The sequence below is a fragment of the Chroicocephalus ridibundus genome, chromosome 4 (genome assembly GCF_963924245.1).
Source record: "Chroicocephalus ridibundus chromosome 4, bChrRid1.1, whole genome shotgun sequence".
NCBI classification, from domain to species: Eukaryota; Metazoa; Chordata; class Aves; order Charadriiformes; family Laridae; genus Chroicocephalus; species Chroicocephalus ridibundus.
Genome location: NC_086287.1, coordinates 73,501,784 through 73,523,244, shown reverse-complemented (window position 1 = coordinate 73,523,244; position 21,461 = coordinate 73,501,784). Strand labels below are relative to the sequence as shown.

Sequence of the window (21,461 nt, the reverse complement as noted above, 5' to 3'; positions counted from 1 at the left end):
AGCTCGTGGTGGGGATGATCCTTCTCTATCAGTTATAGGAACTCTGGGGGCTGGGGCTTTGGAGGAGTCGAGTGGTGGGGAGCTGGGTAATGCAGAAGACACACGGTCCCATATGCCAGAGGAGCCCTCGGTCCACCCTGGGACCCTGGCTCTGCCCAGGGCAGGCGAGGGGCCAGGGCTGGTGCTGGCAGCGTCCCCGTCCCCGTGGGCGCCCAGAGCCACACCCTGGGCCGTGCCCGGCTCCTCTTCAACGCCCAGCAGACGGCAATCCTGCCGTGTGTCACCGCCCGGTGTGGAGATGGCTGCGCTGGCTCGGAGCGTCCTGGTGACGGGGTCCAACCGGGGCATTGGGCTGGAGCTCGTGAGGCAGCTGGCTGCCAGCCCCTGGCCCCCCCAGCACATCTTTGCCACCTGCCGTGACCCCGAGGGTCCGAGAGGGAAGGTCAGTGCGGGTGCGGGGAATGGGGACAGTCCTGAGCCAGGCGGGCCAAGGGAATTGGTGGCCCTGGCAGCTTTGCTGGATCGGGGGGGTCTGGCAGTGGCTGACCCAGCTGGGTGGGCAGATGTGGTGCCCATGTCCTCGGTGCTCACTGCTGGCCGTGATGGCTGGTCAACTCCTTCTCCCAGGGGATCACCTGGGAGGTGGGATCACCCAGGACAGGGAGGCAGCGCCTGAGCAGAGTGGCAACCCTTCTCCTGCCAGCCGTGGGGATGTCACCATACCCCGTCTGTTGGGAACAGCCCCCCATATGCCTTCCCCAGCAAAATCAAAGCCAGCCTGGCCTGGCTCCAGATGGGGTGACCTGGGAGCAGGGGTGGGAGACCTAGCCATGCCGCTGGTGACTTCTAACCTCCTCCCTTGCTCCATCACTTTGTTTCCAGGCCCTGCGAGACTTAGCTGCCCAGCACCCCAGCATCAAACTGGTCCAGCTAGGTATGGAGCAATCTCCCTCCTTGTACCCGACATTACTTCCAGCCCTCCGCTCGCGTCGGGGATGGGACCAGGGGTGGCTTTGCCGGGCAGCCTGCCTTCACGCTGCGCTTGCCAGGCAGCTCCAGGCCTGCCAGGCGGGGAGGGATGGGAGGGATGGGCACACATCTGGGCAGGATGGGCACACATCTGGGCAGGCTTCCCCCTCCACACGGAGCTGCCCTCTGGCTGGAAGCAGTCAAACCAGCTTTGGAGCCAGGTAGAGATGGGTCCGGACACTTTGGCTGAGCAAGTTTCCTTGGCGTTATGGTTTGAGAAAACCCGTAACAATTTATTGTCGTTTAGACAATTATTCTCTCACCCGATGAGCCCTCCCCCCTCGGGAAGGGGAACTGGGGAAAACAAGGAAACAGGAGAGTTGAAATATAAATAGATTTAATAGGATAAGACTAAATAATTAACATTAATACTAAGGAACCGGTACTAATCCCAATACTAATATAAGATACGCAAGAATTACACTCAGCAGGAAGCCGTGCACTCCCCGCAGGGACAGCCAATGTGGGACCTTGCGAGTGCTGCGGCTTCAGGAGGAAGGGAAGGGCTCAGGGCTCCGGCACCGGGGCAAGGAGTGCTCAGGATGGCAGCCAGCAAGGGAGAGACAAAACTCCTCAGCAAACTTTTCTGATTTCTATGGAATGTGCCGTTCATGGTATGAAATACTCCTGGTGGCAGCTTGGGGCAAGTGCCCGAGTCTCGCTCCTCCTCGTCCCTGCGCTATGGCAAGGCTCGAAAACACTGATATCTTGAATCCCACATCCCATAGCTGGCTATAAAGTAAATATTTTCCCAAATTCAGACACTAGAATCTGAAGTGGAGTTCTCCCAAGCATTAGAAGAGAAGTTAGTCCTATGTCGCTCAACCCAAGACAACGGGAAAGGAATGAGCTCTGTTCTCAAAGATGCTAAATAGGGCGCCTGAGTTTTGGGGCTGGGACACGCAGGTTCACAAAGCGAAGCAAGGCAGGGCACAGCAAGCAAACTTACTGGATGGTTCCTACGTGGGAGGGTTGGTTTGGGGTCTGCTTGGAGGTGGCCGTGGTCGGCATTTCCTTTGCTGCTGGTGAAAAAGGGAGAAAAGAAATAGGTTAAAAGGATGCACACGCGAAATCTGACCTCGTGGTGGTGTTGGTGGCGGTATCCCAGGTTAATGCTCCGGTTTGGGATGTCCGCATCCTGGACTGGGGAGGTGACCTTTCCCTGCTCGCATGGAGGCAGGCCAGAGTGGGTGGCCGTTGTCAGCAGCACTGGGGACCAGCGGGCGAAGGTGACAAATGGACCTGGACAGCACAGGGGTTTTGGGGGAGAAAAGGGAGAGCAGCCAGGGCAGCCCCTGTTGTTGCCAAAGTTGGGATATTCACAGGCAGGAAGCTTTTTCCGGGGTGCTGGGCAGGGATGGAGACTTGCTGGAGAGGACAGCATTGGAGGGAAGCATGGGGAGATAAGGACCACCAGGCTGAGGATCTTGGTTTCCTGCAGATGTGTCTTGGGGAGACAGGCGGCGGTGTCTGAGAGAGCAGGGCTGCTCACAGCCACTTTTTTTTTTTAAGAAGAGTCGGACAAAAAACCCCATCCAAACCCAAAAGAAGCATTTTAGGGAAGCGTTTGCACACGAATTGCCATCACTGTAATAAGTGAGGTGGGAAACAGCCAGAGCTTCTAAATACTTCTGAGTATTTCGTTAGAACCAATAATAAGAAAACTGAATCAAGGCAATGCAAAGACCGTAGCGGTCTCAACCTACCTATTTATTTGTTTAAAAACATCTGAAAAATTCAAGTCAATTTTAGCTTTTCTTAGCAAAGAAAGGATTCCTGAAGTCAGGCTTTTCTAAACAGAGGCATCAAATCTCTCTCTTATTATTAAACAGATTATCAAAGTATAACATGTTCTTTGTAATAAAAAATAGCATCTTTAAAATTACCTGTGAGCCCCAACCTCATGATGAGCGTGCTTACTTTGCTCACCAAAGCACGGCCACTACAAAAGGGACACCTCAAAGGGCTGACCACTGAATAAATAACCTTTACTAAAACACATGCACCCCAAAAACCAGATTTATTTCTTCCAAGGAGATGAGAGTTCGCTCCTTCACCCAGCACTAGGAACATACAATCATGGAATGTGTTGGGTTGGAAGGGACCTCTAAAGCCCATCTAGTCCAACCCCCCTGCAGTGAGCAGGGACATCTTCAACTAGATCAGGTTGCTCAGAGCCTCATCCAGCCTGGCCTTGAATGTCTCCAGGGATGGGGCCTCCACCACCTCTCTGGCCAACCTGGGGCAGTGTCTCACCACCCTCAGTGTGAAGAACTTCTTCCTAATGTCTCATCTAAACCTGCCCTGCTCTAGTTTAAACCATTGCCCCTCGTCCTATGGCTACCTGCCCTTGCAAACAGCCCCTCCCCAGCTCTCCTGGAGCCCCTTCAGGTACTGGAAGGCTGCTGTAAGGTCTCCTCAGAGCCTTCTCTTCTCCAGGCTGAACCCCCCCAACTCTCTCAGCCTGTCCTCACAGCAGAGGGGCTCCAGCCCTCGGATCATCTTCGTGGCCTCCTCTGGCCCCGCTCCAACATGTCCATGTCCTTCTTTGCTGAGGGCTCCAGAGCTGGACACAGTACTCCAGGTGGGGTCTCACCAGAGCAGAGTAGAGGGACAGAAACACCTCTCTGGATCTGCTGGCCACGCTGCTTTTGATGCAGCCCAGGATGCAACTGGCCTTCTGGGCTGCAAGGGCACATGCTGGCCCCGCACGCCCGGCCCCTTGGAGCAATGACTCAGGATGTCCAAACAGAGCAATTAATCATTCACCAAAGTGACTGAAAGATCCCTCACACGTGATGGGGTGACGGAGCCTTGAACTCCATTCAATCTCTACCCAAAGAGAAGTCACTAAACAGCACCCTGTGATATGTCCTGCACCTGGCCGTGCGTGTCCTCTTGAATCCCCGGGCTCCATCCCCTCACGTATGGCAGACCCACGCCAGATTATCTCATCAAATTCCCCCAAAATGTTTTCGTGAGACCTCTACGAACTTCTGTGCTGCACAAGGCAAGGCGGTACAAGTCATGGGCCACTCACATACTTGCTTACCGCCGTAAAGCCACCGGGCTAGTTAAAGACGCCAGGAAAATGGATTGTTCTGCTGCTCATCAGCGTACAAAATACTCCAAGAAGGGAATGTTCAGCTTTGCAAACCTTTGCTAAGTCGATCTTGTCTTAAAAAAAAATAAATAAATGTGCGCGCGTGGGGAGAAAAAGCACACTCCAACATGCCCATACGCCTGAATATTCATGGTTCTTAAGGGCTCGGGAGCGTACTTGGGATATAAAAAGGCGATATATAAAGTTTAATGTTGGCCTAACTGGCCCGTTCCAGATGCCTAAGGTGTTGAAATGACCCCTTTTAAATCAACAAAGGCCACTTCCCCGGTAGGGCATGCGCATCCTAACGAGCAAACCCAAAAGCTGACCTGTAAACTTCAAAAAATACCATGCCTGCTGCTTTAGCCCTAAAATCCTGCAATGAAAGTGTGGCAGATTTTCAAAGAGATACCAATATTTAAAGTGAAGGAAAAAGGCACTGGAAATGCTTACCTGTGTTAGCATGATCTCAGGGAGGTCGGTTGTTTCTGGTTCCTTGAGCCTGCAAACAAATCCTGCAAGTAATATCCCAAATCTTTTATTACTTGTACTCGCCTCGGCTCATCCGTCAGCTCCAAATCTTCCTCGGTAACAATGTGAAGCAAAAAAAAAAAAAAAAATCTAAAGAAAAATAAAAGAAAAAAGGAAGGATTTCTGCATACAAACAGCTGCAAGGCTATGGCAAGCTGCGCTGTGGAACGATTTAAGCATGAATTGCTAAAAAAGGGGAAGATAGCTCTAAATGATCAGTCAGAACAGGTATCAACCAAGATCTTCATGTAATTAAGAATAAAATGAAGGTGTGCCCCCCTAAATTCCCGTCCCTTCTGGCTGCGGTGCAATACAGAAGGACTCGAAGAGTGTAGTTAGGTTGTTTCCCCAAAGATGGTGTCTCTTTAAAATGTGCCCAGCTGATTGCGTTGGCTCCCTCTAGAAATAAAACTGGGAGCCTCAGCGGGCAAGAACCGAGCATCCCTTGAGCAATCATGAAATCTTGAATGCAGAAAGGAAACAGCTAAGCACTTCTGAGCAGCAGCCTCCAAAGGACCAAGAAGGAGCTGAATCGAGGTTTAATTCAAGCAGCGAAACCAAGAGGTGAGGACAAACTGCTGCTCATTTCCATGTTCGTAACACCTTCACCTGCTAAACCTTGTCCTTTCTTTCTGAGTAACGCTGTGTTTAAAGAGAACCGTTCTGGCCGCAGCCCGCTTTCCAGCGGACGCTGTGCGACCCGCTGGAGCTCTCCTCCACTTTGCTTTTTGCCCCGGCAGACACAGTGGACCTGCCCAGCATCCGAGGGGCCGTGCGGGCTGTGGGGTCTCACGTGAAGGACCAGGGCTTGAACCTGCTCATCAACAACGCAGGCGTCAGCTCGCACGCCACGCTGCGCTCCCTGGATTCGCAGGAGATGCTCTCCGTGTTTGCCACCAACGTGGTTGGGCCACTGCAGGTTGCCAAGGTATGTGCGGGCCTTTTGGGTTCCTCCTGCTTGGGGAGATGTTCCCCGTGGAAGAGGTGCCACCTCACCTGGGTGGGTTCTGGCTCTCTCGAATGACACAGATTGATGGGGGAAGACCAGGACCGTGGGTCTCCTCTGCCCACCCAGAGGAGCAGGGAGGCCAGGAGGCAGCTCAGCTCAGCCCCAGCATCTCCCCTGCTTCGCTCCTCCCCAGCTGGAGTTCCTCCTTGCCCTGGGCTGGCCGTGCCAGCTCGCTCCTTCCCTGGGGAAGGGAAAGGCTGGAGCCTGGCCCATCCATGGGGCGTCCTCCCCATCCCCTGCCCTTCTGCTGGGGGTGTCTGTCCAGCTGCTGGTCTGCGGTCTGCCATGGAGACCTCCAGGGCGGTCCTCAAGCTCAGGGTTTGTCCTGTATTAACTGAGTGTCGGTGTCTTTGTGTCAGGAATTTCTGCCGCTGCTGGAGAAGGCAGCGAAGGGTGCGGGGAAGGAGGGGCTGAGCTGCAGCAGGGCCGCGGTCATCAACGTCTCCACCAAACTGGGCTCCATCGGGCTGTGCCTCGGGGTGCTGGAGGCCCCCATGTACCCGTACCGTGCCAGCAAGGTGAGGTGCCAGGGGAGGTGTCGGGGACGCTCTGCCGTGCACTGTGCACCAGCCACCCACCCCCTGCCTGGTCCTCCCAAGCGTAAGCGCCGAGACCGACACAGCAGCACCGGGACTGAGCCCTTCAGGCGGGTGGTGCCGATGCTTTACCCCAGGGAAAAGTCCCTTTTCCCACCTCCACAGCCATTTTCTGGCTGGGAAATGTCCCCCCTCCTGCCCACCCATGCCCCCCGTGGTGCTGGCACGGCGGTGCCTCTTCCAGGCTGCCCAGAACATGGTGACGAGGTGCATGGCTGTGGAGCTCCAAGAGAAAGGAATCTTGTGCGTGGCCATCCATCCAGGCTGGGTGAAGACCGACATGGGGACGGAGAAGGTACTGGGCTGTGCAGGGAAGAATCGGCAGGACCCCTGCTGTACCCTCAACTCTAGGGGAGGGCATTGGTGTTTAGGGCAGGGGATGTTGTGTAATGCTGTGGGCTGCCAGGACCATCTCCTGGCGTGGAGCAGGCAGGGAGCTTCAACGTGCCAAGAGCACGGGGTAGCCAGCCCTGTCCCCCTTGCCCAGCACAGAGAGCAGGAGGGTGGCAGTAGGGAAAAATGCCCCCGTGAGCATCGTGGGTGCTGCTCCCCGGGCCCTGCACCCTCCAGTCTGCTCAAGCCCGGGCTCTCTGTGCCAGTGGCAGCCCCTGGCAGCGATGCTGCACCGTGTCCTCTTCTGCAGGCACCCCTGATGGTGGAGCACAGTGTGCAGGGCATTTTGAACGTGCTGGCCAGCCTCTCGCAGGACACCTCTGGCGCCTTCCTCGACTGGGAAGGGAACAGCCTGCCCTGGTGATGGACAGACGCACAGACAGATGACGGCGCTTCTTACCCACATCGCAGCCTCCCGCTCGCTGGCGCATCCCTCCGCATGGTCACCCTGCTTGTCCTCCACCGGCCCTGGGGTGCCAGGGAGAGGGGAAGGGCATGGGGAGTACCTTCCCCACCCCACACACGACCCTGCAGCCCCCCTGTACCCCCTGCCTCTGTAAATGCCGGGAGCTGATGCCTCTCTGCTCCATCTCTGCACCCGCAGCCTCAAACCCCCCGGCTGAGCCTAGCACTCGCCGCCCATATTCTGCCTGAGTGCCGTGTGTCCGTCTGTCCAGCTGCCACCCAGCGTCCCCCGACTGAGGGGAGAGGGCAGCCGGTCCCTGAGAACCCCAGCCCCTCGGGCACCCCAGGCGGAGCACAGCCCTGGGGGTGCCCCGCTGCTGGGCAGGGTGAAAGCCAGCCCACGGGATGGTCGCCAGCCCTGTGGATGCTCGGGACATCTCTCTCCTGCTGGGAGAGGGGCTGTGCCCCATCTGCGGTGCCTCCTGGCGGGGATGTCCCCAGAGGCTGGTCGCGCTGCCACCGCACCCACGGGCTGTCCCTCGCGGGGACCCAGCGACAGTCGTGGGGCAGGCAGGCGGCTGCGGGCACCGCCACAGCCCAGGGTAAGGAGCGTGGCCGCACAGCAGAGACAGTGGCTCTCCGGCAGGGCTTTATTGATGCCGGGGGCCGTCGGGAGCAGCGGCAGTGAGCCCCGCTGCCAGGAGGCCAGGCCGGCATCTCACCAGGGCACGACCTTCCCTTCCCAGTCCAGGAAGGTGCCGGTGTCCTTCTCGGAGAGGCAGGAGAGCACCTTCAGCATCCCTTGCACGCTGGCCTCCACTGTCAGGGGGGGCTGTGGGGAGAGGGAGAGAGGCAGCCCGTGCCCGAGGAGCAGCCGAGCCAGGGCCAGGAGCTGCCACAGGGCGAGGGGAAAGGCGGCAGCCCCGGGCAGAGGGGCCGAGCAGGGAGCCGAGGGCATGGGGGCAGCCGGGGCCGGGGCAGCCGCCCGGGCAGGGATGGGAGGTTGTGGTTGGGGGCTGCGGGCAGCGGCTCCCTCCCGGGGGAAATCAGCAGAGGGGCTGTGAAGGACCCGCCACGGGGAAACTCCTACCATGTGTCCAGCGGAGGTCCCCATGTCGGTTTGCACCCAGCCAGGGTGGAGAGCAACGCAGAGGACGCCGTGCTCGCGGTAGCCCAGGGACTGGCACTTGGTCAGCATGTTGAGAGCAGCCTGCGGGGAGAGAGGGCAGGATGGCGGTGGGAGGGGCAGGGGGGCTGCGAGGGGACACGGCCAGAGCCCACGGCTGGGACAGGGCAGGGGACACAAACCTGTCCCCAGCACGTCATGGCTGTACCTTGCTGCAGCGGTACGAGACAACTTGCATCAGTTCCCAACCAGCAGGAGAAGCAATGGAGCCCCCGTTGCTTGACATGTTGATGATGGCTGCCTTGCTGCAGCTCAACCCTGAGCCCGGGCTCCCCTGGGCAGCCTTTTTCAGCAAGGGCAGGAATGCCTGCGAGGAGAAAGAGGAGACAGGGGCACACATAGAAGTGGCACAGGGGAGAGGACCAGCTCCTGCCACAGCGGGTAACGTTGGCACCAGAACCGGAGCATCCTCCCTCTTCTTCCCACTGCCGCAGCCAGCCAGGCTCCAGCTCCTGAGCTCCAGCCCACGGCTCCATGAGCTTCTTGTCAGGGAAGAGCCCATCAGGCCCCAGAGCAGAGGCAGGACCCTCTGCCACCAGTCTGTCATGTCCCCAGGGGCAGTGAAGCTCGGGTGAGGGTCTCACCTGGCCCAGCAGCAGGGGCCCAACCGTGTTGGTGGTGTAAACCTGTGTCATGTTCTCCAGCGTCTCGTTATCAAGCAAGCTCAACTTGGCGATTCCAGCGTTGTTGATGAGGAGGTTCAGCCCCGAGCCCCCCAGCTGCTCCCCGACTCTGGCTGCAGCTGCCTTGATGCTGTCGGGGTCGGCGACTTCTGCAGAGCCGACACAGGGGATGTCAGCATCTCCATCGTGGATAGGGCTCCCCTGTGTCCCCCCAGGACCAGCAGCACCCAGTGTCCCCACAGGCAGTGGCCCGTGGGCACGGTTCCCTCCAGGCACGGGGCTCTCAGGGTGTACGCAGCGCCCGGGCCACACGCCAGGGGAACCGGGGCGAGGGACCCCACCTCGGGGCACCTACCGAGCGGGACGATGACCAGGTTGGGGTGCTTGGAGGCCAAATTCTGTAACTCCTGCAAGAGAGGGACTGCGTGGGCACGGCGGGGCAGGAGGGGCTGCGCAGAGGCTCAGCCTTTCCCAGGCAAAGCCCGTGGGGCTCCGGCTCCGACCCTGCCTGGCCTCGCGCCCAGCACCCTGCTGCGGCTGCCCCGCTCCCCTCGCACGGGGCTCCGAGCCTCCCACGCACGCCACGTGCCACCATCCCCTCTGCGCACGCCAGGCACAGCTGCTGCCACGGCCGTCCCGACCCGGCTCCCTGTGCCGCGGGTGCCCGGCTGCAGCTCCAGCCCTTGGCAAAGCCCCTCCCTGCTCCAACCTGCTGCCCCGGCACCCAGCGCTCCTGGCCCCAGCACAACCCGCCGTGGCCCAGCCCAGCCTCACCTGCGCTCGCTGGCCCTTGGGGTCCCGACAACCCGCAAACACCCACTGGGGTGGCTCTGGCAGCTCCAGGAAATGCCGGACAAGCCCCAGGCCGATTCCACGGTTGGCCCCTGTCACCAGAACAGAGCGGATGCGAAGCCCTGCCATGCTTCTCCGTTTGCCGCTGCACTGCTCTCACCCTAATCCTGCAGGTGCCCTTTGCTACTCAGTTATCTCGCATTTTCCCGCGAGGGCTTGCATCAGCCCATGTCTCTAGGAAATTCTCTGTCTGTGCCCCAGTCTCTTGGCCGTGGTTCATACCCATGTTCCACCTTTCCCGACGGCTGAGGAATGATGCAAGGGCAGCCGGGTGTTCTGCCCAGGCAGGGAATGCCCTGGGCTCGATGTCTGGAGAGCTGCTCTTTGTACCTTCCCTCCTCCACCAAACCTGAGCCGCTTGGTTTTCCGGGCCAGCGTTACCCCTGTTGCTGCACCGAGATGTCCCCTCCCACCGCAACCCTCCCTCGTGGGACACAAGGCTCCGTCCCTGTCCTCATCCAAGGTCAGGCAGGCAAGGGTGGACTCACTGACCCTGCACAGCGCAGTTTGTTGCCTTTAATTGGTGTAATGCCAAAGCCAGGGTCAGGGATGGAGCATCCGGGACAGGCGAGTGTCCCTTGGCCACCACAACGGCCTGGAAAACCTAGAAACCCTCCATGACCGCTTAGAAACCATCCAGAGCTTCCCAGAGGAATCCCTTCCTCAGGGTCTGCTCTAACAACAGCTACAGTATTTAAGTTGTAAGGGTGACAGAAAGATAACGTTGTATATATATAATTATCTAAGTGTATATGTAACTGGGTAGAGCTGTGGTGCGGCTGGGAATCAGGACTGTGCCCGGGCACACACACGGTACGCGACGGCCATCCAGTCCCGGAGTGGTCCAGGTACTGCCTGCTTCATTCCTGCAGCGGTGAGGCACCGGGACGACCCTCGTGGAGGAACTGCAAGGAAAACCTCTGACCGGTGGATACAGGAGCTTCGGGCGAGGCCTGAAGACCCCCCAGGAGCTCCAGCTGTGCCTTAAATCAACGGAGAAGCACCACCTGCGTGTCTCCATGAGCTGGTGCGGGGAGGATGTGGGCATCCCACGGCCTCCCCAGGGGGTTCCTGCTGCTGCGTCACCCAAGCGGCGCGCTGAGAGTTGGGAATAGCAGAAGGTACACATAAGACAGTTGGGAGATGTTTTGTAGGTAGCTTCAGATAATTTATAACATCAGATGAGGCAGGTGATCGTGCAGGACCGTGTGGGCGCAAGCCTGGGGACTCCCACCTGCTCCAGCTGGAGATGCTGCAACAAGGACTTTTCCAACTGGACGTTGGAAACCAGCCGTCCTGTTCAAGAGACTTGAGCCTCCGTGCGCGTGCTACCTAATGCAAAGATCCCAATAAATTTGCTTTTTTCTTTAAAAACAAACCCGGCCATCTATTCTTCTGTGTAGCACTAATCCGTCTTGTCGTGGCATTTCACCGCACTCACTCAAGCCCATGGATGCAGCCACAGCTCCCGGAGCCTGGGGATGGAAAGACGCTGACCGGACCGAGCCACGACTTCCATGGCCTAATTTCAGCCCTGACCTGGGCGAAAGGAAGCGTTTGCCCTCCCACCGGCATATGCCTGAACGTTTTTCGGGTTTGCTTGCTGGATTTGAACAGGTAAGCAGCTTTAATATGTGGAGAGGCTTGGAAGGATGTGGAAGGATGCTGCTCCTCCCTGGGGGGAACCTGAGGCTGTATGGAGCTGTTGGAGCCAAAACCAGAGGAAACGATAGGAAAACAAGGTGGCATTTCCGTGGTGGTTTGTCACCACGTCTGACCCACGGAACGGGGAGAGGTAATAAAAAGTTGGCCAAACGAGGAGGAAAAGTGCGTGCGCATCTGGGAAAAGCCTGGAGGAGAGCGGAGAGCTTGGTGCGGGCTGGGGATGGGAAAGGGGATGCAGATGGGAAGGGAGTCGGGGCTCGGGATGCAAACGGGGACAGGGCTGGGGATGAAAATGGGGACGGAGCTGGGGCTAGGGGTGAGGATGCAGATGGGAACGGGGATGCAGATGGAGCTGGAGATGTGGACGGGGACTCGGATGAGGACGGGGACAGAGACGGGTTTACCGATACAGCCGGGCCGGGGCGGGCTTGCCGGGCCGCTCCGCCCCGGATCCTGGGGAGCCCGACCCAGTTTCCTCTTCCTGGGTCGCGACCCCGTCTCGCTTGGCTGCCCCGGCCCATGGCGGCTGTGGCGAGCGCTTCTCCCGGCGGGGCGAACGTCGGGGAGCAGCGGGGCGGGCAGGAGCAGACGGCGGGCGCGGCGGGGCAGCGGCAGGCGCTAGGACCCAGGTGAGGCGGGGGGACCGGGGCGGATGGGGGCGGCAGCACCGCCCGGCCCCAAAAACCCCCGCCCGTCCCCAAAAACCCCTGCCCCAGCCCCACTGCACAGCCCTTATGCAGCAAAGAGAGACCCCTTCCCCCTTTGGCAGTTAAGAGAGTGATGGTTAAGTCCCGGACGTAAGAAAATAATTAGTGGGGGATAATAAACAATATGGGAAGAGATGGAAAAAAATGTCCTGACCTGGGTGGGAGACTTGGAAAAGGCCTTGTCCCACCCCGCACGCAGCTCCGGAGCCCGCCGATGGTTGCGACGCAACCGGGATGCTGCAGGAGCTGCCTGGCCCCAGCAGCGCATCTTCCTCGGCAGGGTTCCCGTGGGATGGGCGTCCCTGCGGAGAAGCAGGCAGATGGGGGCTGGCTTTGAGCCATTCCCTGGGCTTGGGGCTGCGTTTGGGGTATAAAACCGTTCCTGGGGTGTTGGAGCTTTGCTGCATCCCACTCTTATGGTGTGATGCCTTGTCTCTTCTCCCGTAGGTTTGCGTATGAGCCCGAGAACATGTCTTCTCCGAAACTCTACATCCTACAGCCTTGGATCGCCAACCTCTTGGTGAATTATGAGCAGCTGGATGACAGTGAGAATCTCCTGGCCGGGCAGGTCCTGCGGGTAGGTACGGAGGGGGGTTGTCCTAAAGTACTCCGACAGCATTTGAAATCCAAATTCCTGGAACTGTTCGGCGGTTCCCAATTCAGTGGCTATAGTTGGGCAGCCCTTCTTCCTCAAAGTTCCCCCCCCTTTTTTTTTTTTTTTTGAGGTGCAGGAACTTTGTTTCGCCTGTTTCTGGTGGCCGTGGCTGACTTTTGCACCCCCGGTAGGCGTGCCCTGCTCTCGTCCAAAGGGTTTGCGGTCTCCAAAGCCATCTTCTCTCCTAGCCTCGCACGCGCAGGCCTTCATCCTCCTCCTCGCTGCATCGTGTCCTTCCTTGTACCGTGTCGTTTGATGGGTGGTGCTGGCAGTGGGTAGCATGAGGCAGAAGCAGCATCTGCTGAGGTGCCTGGAGCCCTGTCCTGGCCGGTGGTGAGCCTTGGTGGGACCACGAGCTCGTCCTCCTATGGATGCTGGCTCCTCTGGGAGAGCCTCTGTTGTTGGGATTCAGGGCATGGGGCCCTGAGGTGCAAAACCTGCCCCCGCCTAGTTCCTGGAGAGCTTTTTTTGCAGCGCTGGTGACGTCTTTCATGTTTGATCTATCCTGCGTGGCAGGAGGGAGCTTTAGTCAGGGGACTCTTGCCTGTTTGAGGCCTGATGGGCAGCAGGAAGGGAGCAGGAGGAAAACAACGGAGCAGGGTCAGTGCTGCTGGTCGTTAGCTGTGGACTTGGAGGGACTGGCTGAAGGTGCTGTGAGACCACCGGGTGCCCAAGCAGGCGTGAGACCTACACGGGCAGGGCAAGCAGTTCCTACTCGGCGATGGGTTGTGGTCATGACCTGGATGCTGGTGAGACCCAGCTCCAGTGCTCCAGTTTGCTGTTCGCTCACAGCCTTGGGGTGCTTGTAGCAGCGTCCCACCATGGGCATCGTTAGCGATCTCCTAACGTCTTTTGTGGAGGGAGATGGTTGAGGCAAATCAGGTATTTCCTTCCTAACAGGAGGAAGGAAGATGATGGATGTTGTGATTTAAATGGAAGGAGAGATGAGATGGGGAGGAAAAAAAAAGTGACAGCGGGCGAGAGTAGACCCTGTGGTCCTGTTCCCCATCCTGTCTCAAGATGTGGAGGTGGTGAAATCACTGGTTCCTTACTTCTTGTCTCAGTCCCCGCTGCCAGGCAGGAGCTCTGTTGTGCCTGGGCTGATGAAGACCCAGCAGTGAATGAGTGGATCCCCTCTAGGGCTTGAGAGATTAATGGGGAGAGGTGGCTCAGTGTGACCCCTCTCCAACCTACAACCCACCCCAGTCCTCCTTAGTGAAGGTTGGGAGGGTTTCTCCAGCTTGCTCTGGGCTCCAGCTCTGCCTTCATTCTTCTCTAGCTCTTTCCAAACCTACCTCTTCTTTTTTTTTTTTTTAAATCCTATTTTTTTGACCCAGTCTCCGTGAGCAGCCCTGCCTTCTTCTGGTACCGGTGCTCTCCTGCAGCATGTGCTAAGCCTCTCTGCCTCCGTTGGGAATGAAGAGCTGCCCATAGTGAGTGAGCACACGGTGGGACTGGCCACCTGCGCGCTGGGCTTCTCCCACCAGGGTGAGGGGACGCAGCCAGCGGAGACTGCCGGGTGGCTGAACCGGGATACTACAGGAGCAGAATCCTGGCGGCGTGGGCATCCTTGAACCCAGCAGCAAGCCTTGTTGGCTTGTATGGGGAGTTTTGTGCAGTGGGAAGGGCAGCTCTTCTTGTCAGAAGGTGCCAGCTGACGACAGCCGGTCCCTTTAGCATGGTGGACACCTGTTCAAGGACATGGGTGCAGCCCTTGGCAGATGCAGGTGGTATTTGTGCGCAGTGGGACGTGCGATTTCACGTCCCCTCTTCTGCTCTCGTGTCCCAACGTCACCAGTCAGGGGAAGGACGTACATGATGTGTGTGACCGAACCGTAGGCGTGTAACGGGAGAAGCCCAGGGCTGCAGGGATGGGGGCAGGCCGGGACTGATCCGCAGCTCCCAGCCTGCGGAGCAGGCAGGTGTGAGACTGGAAGGAGCAGCTTTAGTGCTTCCCTTGGGGGTTGTTTTGACCCAGCGTGGACATGGCTTAGTAGAAGCTCAGGGTTGCTACACCAGGAACTTCATTCAGAACAAGGGCTGTAGCGGTCCTGCTGGTCACTGCTGCTCTCCATCTCCCTCTGCTTTGCAGAGGAGCGCATGTCCCAGGCCTGCCCAGACCCCTTTCGCCTGGATTCCTGCTGCTGGTTTGGGTGAAAAAATGCTTGGTTGTGGCTCCTCTCCTGCCTTGCCTTCAATTGCTTTCTCCCACAATGTGGTGTGTCCCTTATTCTCTCTTGGTGTGGAGCCTGCTTGGTCCAGCCAGGAGGCACGAGCACGTACCAGACCCCTTGGCCACGGGGTAAGCGTTACCATCTGGCTTCACAGTGAATGGTGACCTTCTCTTCTAAGAAGGCCTGGTGCCTGGTCCTTGTTCGTGGGGAAGTCTGTAAAGTGAGATTTCTTCTTCTCCCTCTCCCCCATCTCTTGATAGGTTTTGAGTGACTCAAGTGCTCCAGCCCAACCTGAGGTCCCCCAAGATGCCGTCCTACAGGTCTCAGATGGGTCCTACTACATCCGCGTGGTCATTACGCCCGAAGCTCTGCAGGCGGAGGAAAAGTGGGTTCCACCAGGACTCGGCTGTGGCTGGGACAGCGGTTCTCCACAGCTGCTAGTGGGGCTCCTGCCTGGTCTTGTTTCAGGTTGCGTTAAGCTTAAGCAATCGCAGGGTGGGAATTCTGCGTGAAAGAACTAAGAGAAGAAAGCTGGAATGCCATTGCTCTGGTCTCGGCTGGCTAGGAGTCCATGGCAGAACCTGCGATGCCATGTAGATGTGATTAGAAAGGACTTAAAGAGCCCCTGGGCTTTGTGAAAGGAACCAGAGCATTAACCATGGTAGCCTGGGCAGCTCCTTCAGTGCTTTCCTCAGTTTCCCTGTTTGGACACCCCCAGACTGGTGGAGTGCTGGTAGCAGAGCCAAGGATAAGCAGCAGGAATAAGTTGCAGGAGCCCTCGGTCCCTGATGCTCCTGCTGAGACGCGTGCCAGCAGGCCCCCAGGGGGTTGACGTAGCGGTTGGGGGAGCCCCACTCTGTGTCTGGGTGGTCCAGCCCTGTTCTTCACCTCTCCAAGACATCCCCGCTCTGCTCTTTTTCCAGCGCCCACACGCAGCTCAGGCTTTCCAGCCTTATTTGCAGAATTATCGTCCTGCAGAAGTACACGGTGTGTTTCCGGGAGGAGGCCAGGCTGGTAAGTGCTCTGGTGAGCAGACGCAACTCGTTCCTTGACCTTGCCGTGCTTCCTGCATGCTTCCCTGCTTTGAGCTCGCTGCTCCCAGGAGCCGGAGGCAGAGGAGGGGTGGCCTTTGTCCTCTCCTCTTCACCTCCATCTCCCCGGAGGGTCTGTTACGGTGACAATGGCTTGGCCTGGGTGCCGGGGCAGGGAATGACATAAGCCCTCCATGGAGATGTGGTGCATCTCCCTCGGGGCCACCTGACTTGTCTCCTGCTGCCGTGCAGCCGCAGGAGACCCGCGTGGACCACTGGTGGCAGAGCTGCCTGCTGTCCCCTCTTCAGGAGTGTCCCTGTGGCCTTGGGCTGGCCCAGCCTGGCCCTGTGGCTCTTGAAGAGCCATCGGCTGATGGGGTTCGATGGTACAAACCCCCCCGGTGGAAGGAAGTTGTCCTTTGTGGGTGGGCCCTCACCGTGGTTGGAGGGTTGGTGGCAGGGCTGGGGTGGGCGTGTGGGTCCTCGCTGGCCCCAGGGGAGGTGGGAGCGGAGGTGGGACAGCAGAGGTGCCTTACGGGCTCCGTTTTCCCCACAGGAGGACTGCGAGTTTTACCTCACGGTCCAGCGGTTCATCGTGCTGCCCATGGAGAGGCAGAGGTTGGAGTCATCTGACGGGTACGTCCCACGGGGCAGGCTGGGGCTTGGCTCTCGGGGGGAGGCTTCCTCATCTCCCCGGAGCGACACTGACCCTGGGAGTCCTGGTGCGAGCTGGTTGCGTTGGGGACTTTTTGCTCTTCGAAAGAGGAATTGTCTCCATCGCAAGCTGCGAAGGAAGGAGGTGGGAATGCGGAGGGAATCGGTAACCGGCTCCTCTCTCGCTGCAGGAACCAGGAGCCCTCTGTGCTGCAGAAGATCAAGGAGCTCTGGCTGTAAGTAGGGGCTGGCCATGGCTGGGGAACGTATCCAGACACTGCAATGACAACACGCGGGGCTCTGAGCGGGGCTAGAGCAGGCTGGCGAGGGCAGGCACACCTCATGGCAGGCTCCTGGTTAACCCGGGGGACTCCCTGCGGGACGTGACAGAGCTGAGCAGACCACGCGAAGTGAGCTCTTGGTGACACAGAGGGCTCTCCGACCCAGCCTCTCCCTCTGAGCTGGGAGGAAACACCGGCGGGGAACTTGCTTCTTCCAGCCGTGGGCAGGGTGAGCCCTGCACAGCTCATTCTTCACTCCACGCTTGGAGCCCCAGCTCCAGAGGTCCTCAGGGGTCTCCCATCGGTCCATCTCCAGGAACAGGTTTCCCTGGTGGGCATTCCTGGGATACTGAGCGGAGGTGGGTGGCCAGATCCAGCAACCAGTGGGGAATCCACGACTACCACGAGCTGCTTCTTCCCAAGCTGGGGTGCTCGCTCTGCAGAGGGCTGCTGGCCTGCGCGTGCCCCAGCCCTAACCTGGCTTTGTCTTCTCCTTGGTCGTTTCAGGAGGAGTCTGGCGCTGAAGAACGCTCCCAGCTCAGGTAAAGGGCTTGGGGGGGGGCTGCCTGGTGGGGCTCCTGGCTCTCCTCAGCTTGGGCTGTGTTAGGCAGAGGTAGCACAAGCCCAACCACATCTCAGGAGGCGACTTTGCTAAGCCCAAAGTGGGACAAGGTGGTGCTGACAGCTACAGCAGCGTTGGGCCATCGCGCACCCGTGCTCACGCTGCTGCTCCAGGACCCGTGTGGAGAAAGGAAAGATAGTTTCTAGAAGCAGAGGAAATGCAGAATTTTGTGTATTTCCACGGGTTTCAGTGCACGTGACAATCACGCAGCAGAGTAAAAGCGTTCGCAAGTGAGGCTCTTCTGAATTAAGGTGTCTTCTCCACTGACGTTCGCCTGTTCTTGCTCCAGAGCCATCCATCTCTCAGCTGATTGATGCCATGGGCCAGGACCAGCTGGAGGTTTTGAAGGCAAATGCTGAGGAATGCTTGGATTTACAGATGTCCAAGGAGACCCCAGCAGCGGTGAGGGACGAGGTTCCCGTCACCCAGTGGGAGGCAGAGCGCAAGAAGGAGGTCAGTCTGGCTGCTGTGACAGCTGACGGTGGGGACCCTGCTGTGCCGGGCTGGGAGAAGGAAGGAGGAGGGTGGTGGGCAGAGTCTGGAGGTTTGGCATTCCGCTGCCAGATCGTGGGTGTGCTCCCGCCTCTCAGGTGGGACTGCCCAGTGGAAAACCACGTCATAATGTCTCATTTCAGCAGGGTGAGGACGTCTTCATGGTCCCAGCCAACATCCTGGTGATCCCTCCTGAGGAGGCGGCGGTGGCTTGCGATGCTTCCAAGGCGGGTCAGTGCGGCGGCTTCGTCTGCAGGGTGGGCAGTTTGGCGTCCAAGCATGCGAAATAGGGGTTTCCCTGGGACGGGGAGAAGATTTCTTCTGCTCTGGCTGCGGACTGTGCTGGGATGGGCTCAGCGGTGCCCCTTTCGTTGCAGACACGTGCGAAGCAATTCCCAGGAAGAGTGGCGATGAGACGACGGTGCCGGGTGACCCAGGTGTCATATCCCAAGCCAGCTGTGAGTAGTGGGACCTCAGATCCCATCCAGCCTCGTAGTAGTTTTCCTCTGAAGTTGGCTCAGCCCATCTTCTCCTTGGATCGAGCAGAGGAGGTACCGGCATGGCCAGGTCTTTGGGAGACCAGGACTCACAGCCCTGCCTTAAGCAGGCAGGGAATGGTCCCATTCCTGCAGCCTCATGAAGTTGAGCGGCTTTGTTTTTTTTGTGCTGGGAATGATTTTGTCCCTTCGGTGCCATCACGCAGCCCGAGTCTCCCTGCTGGGCTTGTGTCACCAAGCTTTGCTGCAGAAGTACCTGCAGGAGCTCCATGTAGCGGAGAGGATGAAGGGAGCTGCTGTCCTGGACAGTGCAGGGTGTCGGAGAAGGTCTTCCTCCCAGCTGCCTGCTCTCTGGGCAGCATCTGCCTCTCCGCTGCCTGCCGCAGGGGCTGGCTGAGGTCGTGGAAGGGGTCTGGCTGGAGTACACCCCAGTTTTGGTTGGAGAGGGCTCTCGGAGCTCCCCTCGAGTGCTGTGCCTGTCCAAGACCCCGTGCAGCCTTTGTGACCGCCGCAGGGTTGGAAGCGGGCCGCCACTTTGCCAAAATCAAACGTGTCCCCCCCACCCCCCAACTTGATCGTTGCAGCCGCCGAGTCAACAGCCTTGTCGGAGAGCTCGGAGGGATCCCTGGACAACCCCTGGAACAGGCTTCCCCCGATATCTTTGACCCTGAACTCTTCGGATGGTGAGTCCCCGTGCCCATGGGTGCCCCAGCCTACCTCACCGGCAGGAGACAATCCCCCCCCTCCTCTGACTGGGTGACAGGTAGCTCCTCTGGGTGCTGGCTTGCTTTCCCCCAGCCGAGAAGTAGTGCTGTGGCGTTCCCCATTGCCCCGTGCCCGCATCTTTCCAGCTCTGACGCTGTCCTGCCCAACCCGATGTGCCGGGGCAGGTCCCACCACCAGCCCCCTCCCTGCCCACGCCGACCGTGTGCTTCCTCTTACCAGAGAAGACCTCTCAACAAGACGTTCCGCCAAAGACCCAGCAAGATGTGGCTGCTGACAGCAACACCCCGGACTTGCTGGAACAGTGTAGCCAGGACTCTGCCGAGGGCTTGCCGCAGGGAGAGCCGGTGCAGACCTCCTCTCCCTCCCTGCTCTGCTCCTACAGCAACATCAGTCCGGTGGAGACCGACGCCACCCGGGCACCACCAGCTGCGGAGGCGGCCTGCCACGGTCCCTGCGCTGCTCCAAGCCCGGAGGTATCGGGGTGCTCTCAGGCCCCCCTGCCATCTCCTTCTCCTCCTTTTTCCATCACACCCAGCAGCCGCTTGCAGCCCCTGCCCGAAGAGGTGCCGCACAGGGAGCAGGCGGACTCCAGCGGCACGGCTTTCCCTCCAGATACATTGAAGCATGATCCGGCTCGTGACAGGAGCCGGAGAGGAGGCGCTGTGCGTGCCAAGAGGAAGCTGCTGGCAGGAGATGGCCAGGCGCTGCCGGCCCTCGATGGGCAGCAGCATCCCCAAAATGCCCTGTGGGGCAGGGGGAGAGACACGGGCGGGAGGCTGGAGCTCGCGAGAACGCGGCACGCGAAGAAGAGCAGAAAGGAGACGGGGCTGCAGCATAGAAAGGAGCTCGAGGAGGAGGAGGAGGAGGAGGAGGAGGAGGAGGAGGAGGAGGAGGAGGAGGAGGAAGAGCAAGCATCCCCGACGAGCGGCCCCATCTCCAGGCCGGAGCAGCACAGAGCTCTGCAGCCGGTAAAGATGAAGCAGCTGGTGGGGTCCCTTGTGGGGGTGGTCCCCTCGGGGGGTGGTACCCAGGGAGGTTCTCTGCGTCTCCCCCACCACTGGTGTCCCTCCCCAAGGCCTTTCCTCACCTGGCTGGTGGGGATGGGCAGTTGAACATGGATAAATGTAGATGGTGGCCCCAACCCTCCCAAAGGAGGATCTCGGGCACCGGGTTGAAGACGTGGTTGAGCCCATGACGTTGTTGGGTGGGAACTCGCTGGAACGTTCCATCTTCCAGCTCTCCGGGTAAAATAAGATGGGAAGAGCAGGAAGCAATTGAGGGAGAGACCCCAGAGGTTTCCTGGGCGTCTCGGGCCCATGTGGCGGGGCCATGCTTTGGGCTTTGCGGCTGGGGCAGACCAGCCTCCCCCTCCCTTTTGCTTCCGCAGTACGTGAAGACGAAGCGGGTCCAGTACAGATACGAGGCGCCGAGCCCCGAGCTCTGCGAGCGGATAAGATCCGTCAGGTCAGTGCAGCCATGGCTTTGTGTGGCTGGTCCTTGTCCCGTCCCCCCACCCCACCCCCCACCTCCATGGCTGGCCACATGGGATGCGGGCATCGCTGCTTGCATCCCTGCAGCAGGTCCCCAAACTGCCTTACCCCTCGTCACCGGGCTGCCCTGCCGTGTGACAGCGTGTCCCCAACCGGGTCCCCTTCTCACCCTGGTCTGGTTTCGCAGGATCTCCAAGGCGATGGTGAAGGGGGCGTGCTGGATACTCATGGAGAGGGAGGTGGACTCCTGAGCCCAGCCCGTCCTTCGTTTCTTCACTGGTTCAGCAAAAATAATTTCGAGCTGCCTGGGAAGAGCAGTTGGGGAAGGCGGCGGGGGGGGGGACACACACACACGACACGACACACCAGGACCCTGTCCCTAAAGGGACTGCTGAATGGCTTGGCCTGGCTGCGGAGACCCTGGCTGCAGAGATGCTGGGGACATGACCTGTTCGAGGCCAGCACCCTCAGTGCTAAGGGGGGAAAAAAGCACCCGTTCAGGGACGCCTGTGCGTGAGCCGGCGTCCCCCTCCCACCTCTCCATCCCTTCCAAACACCCTGGCCCGGCGAGCGGGGACAAGAGATGACCCGGTGCCACTGTAGTAGGGGCAACAGTGATGGCAGAGGCCCCACAGCCTGATCCCCACTCCGAAGGCAGCACAGGAGTTTGGAGGTTTGGGTCCTGCACTGTTTGTTGGAAAAAAAAAATATCCCGCAGGGTTATGCTGTAGAAATTAAAA

The 21,461-nt window shown here is 59.1% G+C and overlaps 3 protein-coding genes across 9 annotated transcripts; 2 read left to right on the top strand and 1 right to left on the bottom strand.

Moving 5' to 3' along the window:
* Positions 1–283: 283 nt before the first annotated feature.
* Positions 284–7,267, top strand: LOC134514571 (C-signal-like). 2 transcript variants are annotated; one of them, XM_063332553.1, is made up of 6 exons: positions 284–442; positions 883–934; positions 5,404–5,591; positions 6,032–6,190; positions 6,453–6,563; positions 6,912–7,267. In XM_063332553.1, exons 1-6 carry the CDS (start codon positions 299–301, stop codon positions 7,023–7,025), a joined length of 768 nt encoding a protein of 255 aa, XP_063188623.1. In that variant the 5' UTR covers positions 284–298; the 3' UTR covers positions 7,026–7,267. The 2 variants fall into 2 exon arrangements, with proteins under 2 accessions (XP_063188623.1, XP_063188621.1); XM_063332551.1 differs by having other exon boundaries at positions 299–442; positions 6,453–7,267.
* Positions 7,268–7,692: 425 nt separating this feature from the next.
* On the bottom strand, positions 7,693–10,124 carry LOC134515281 (C-signal-like). 3 transcript variants are annotated; one of them, XM_063334080.1, is made up of 7 exons: positions 9,950–10,124; positions 9,650–9,759; positions 9,231–9,282; positions 8,837–9,024; positions 8,401–8,559; positions 8,157–8,276; positions 7,693–7,898 (listed from the first exon to the last, which is right to left on the bottom strand). In XM_063334080.1, the coding sequence occupies exons 1-7, from the start codon at positions 9,951–9,953 to the stop codon at positions 7,785–7,787; spliced, it is 747 nt and encodes a 248-aa protein (XP_063190150.1). In that variant the 5' UTR covers positions 9,954–10,124; the 3' UTR covers positions 7,693–7,784. The 3 variants fall into 3 exon arrangements, with proteins under 3 accessions (XP_063190150.1, XP_063190149.1, XP_063190148.1); XM_063334079.1 differs by having other exon boundaries at positions 7,695–7,898; positions 9,650–9,834; positions 9,950–10,120; XM_063334078.1 differs by lacking the exon at positions 9,950–10,124 and having other exon boundaries at positions 7,695–7,898; positions 9,650–9,936.
* Positions 10,125–11,819: 1,695 nt separating this feature from the next.
* On the top strand, positions 11,820–21,446 carry ACD (ACD shelterin complex subunit and telomerase recruitment factor). Of its 4 annotated transcripts, XM_063334076.1 has the most exons (14): positions 11,831–12,021; positions 12,547–12,676; positions 15,189–15,313; positions 15,852–15,954; positions 16,516–16,595; positions 16,805–16,849; positions 17,402–17,436; positions 17,806–17,969; positions 18,152–18,239; positions 18,386–18,466; positions 19,090–19,188; positions 19,451–20,199; positions 20,619–20,695; positions 20,909–21,446. In XM_063334076.1, the coding sequence occupies exons 1-14, from the start codon at positions 11,912–11,914 to the stop codon at positions 20,970–20,972; spliced, it is 1,950 nt and encodes a 649-aa protein (XP_063190146.1). In that variant the 5' UTR covers positions 11,831–11,911; the 3' UTR covers positions 20,973–21,446. The 4 variants fall into 4 exon arrangements, 1 of the variants encoding a protein (XP_063190146.1); XR_010070934.1 differs by having other exon boundaries at positions 11,820–12,021; positions 18,155–18,239; positions 19,451–20,695; positions 20,909–20,980; XR_010070933.1 differs by having other exon boundaries at positions 11,826–12,021; positions 19,451–20,695; positions 20,909–20,980.
* The last annotated feature ends 15 nt before the right edge of the window (positions 21,447–21,461 follow it).

What these genes read in the sequence shown, in the direction of transcription:
- LOC134514571 (XM_063332551.1), top strand. Translation starts at nt 299, where the DNA reads ATGGCTGCGCTGGCTCGGAGCGTCCTGGTGACGGGGTCCAACCGGGGC. An exon ending in CCGAGGGTCCGAGAGGGAAG is followed by an intron (nt 443 to 882) that starts GTCAGTGCGGGT and finishes CTTTGTTTCCAG; the next exon opens with GCCCTGCGAGACTTAGCTGC. An exon ending in ACCCGTACCGTGCCAGCAAG is followed by an intron (nt 6,191 to 6,452) that starts GTGAGGTGCCAG and finishes TGCCTCTTCCAG; the next exon opens with GCTGCCCAGAACATGGTGAC.
- LOC134515281 (XM_063334079.1), bottom strand. Translation starts at nt 9,796, where the DNA reads ATGGCAGGGCTTCGCATCCGCTCTGTTCTGGTGACAGGGGCCAACCGT. An exon ending in CCAAGGGCCAGCGAGCGCAG is followed by an intron (nt 9,283 to 9,649) that starts GTGAGGCTGGGC and finishes CCTCTCTTGCAG; the next exon opens with GAGTTACAGAATTTGGCCTC. An exon ending in GGACCTCCGCTGGACACATG is followed by an intron (nt 7,899 to 8,156) that starts GTAGGAGTTTCC and finishes CTCTCCCCACAG; the next exon opens with CCCCCCCTGACAGTGGAGGC.
- ACD (XM_063334076.1), top strand. Translation starts at nt 11,912, where the DNA reads ATGGCGGCTGTGGCGAGCGCTTCTCCCGGCGGGGCGAACGTCGGGGAG. An exon ending in GCTCTGCAGGCGGAGGAAAA is followed by an intron (nt 15,314 to 15,851) that starts GTGGGTTCCACC and finishes CTCTTTTTCCAG; the next exon opens with CGCCCACACGCAGCTCAGGC. An exon ending in GAGCGGATAAGATCCGTCAG is followed by an intron (nt 20,696 to 20,908) that starts GTCAGTGCAGCC and finishes CTGGTTTCGCAG; the next exon opens with GATCTCCAAGGCGATGGTGA.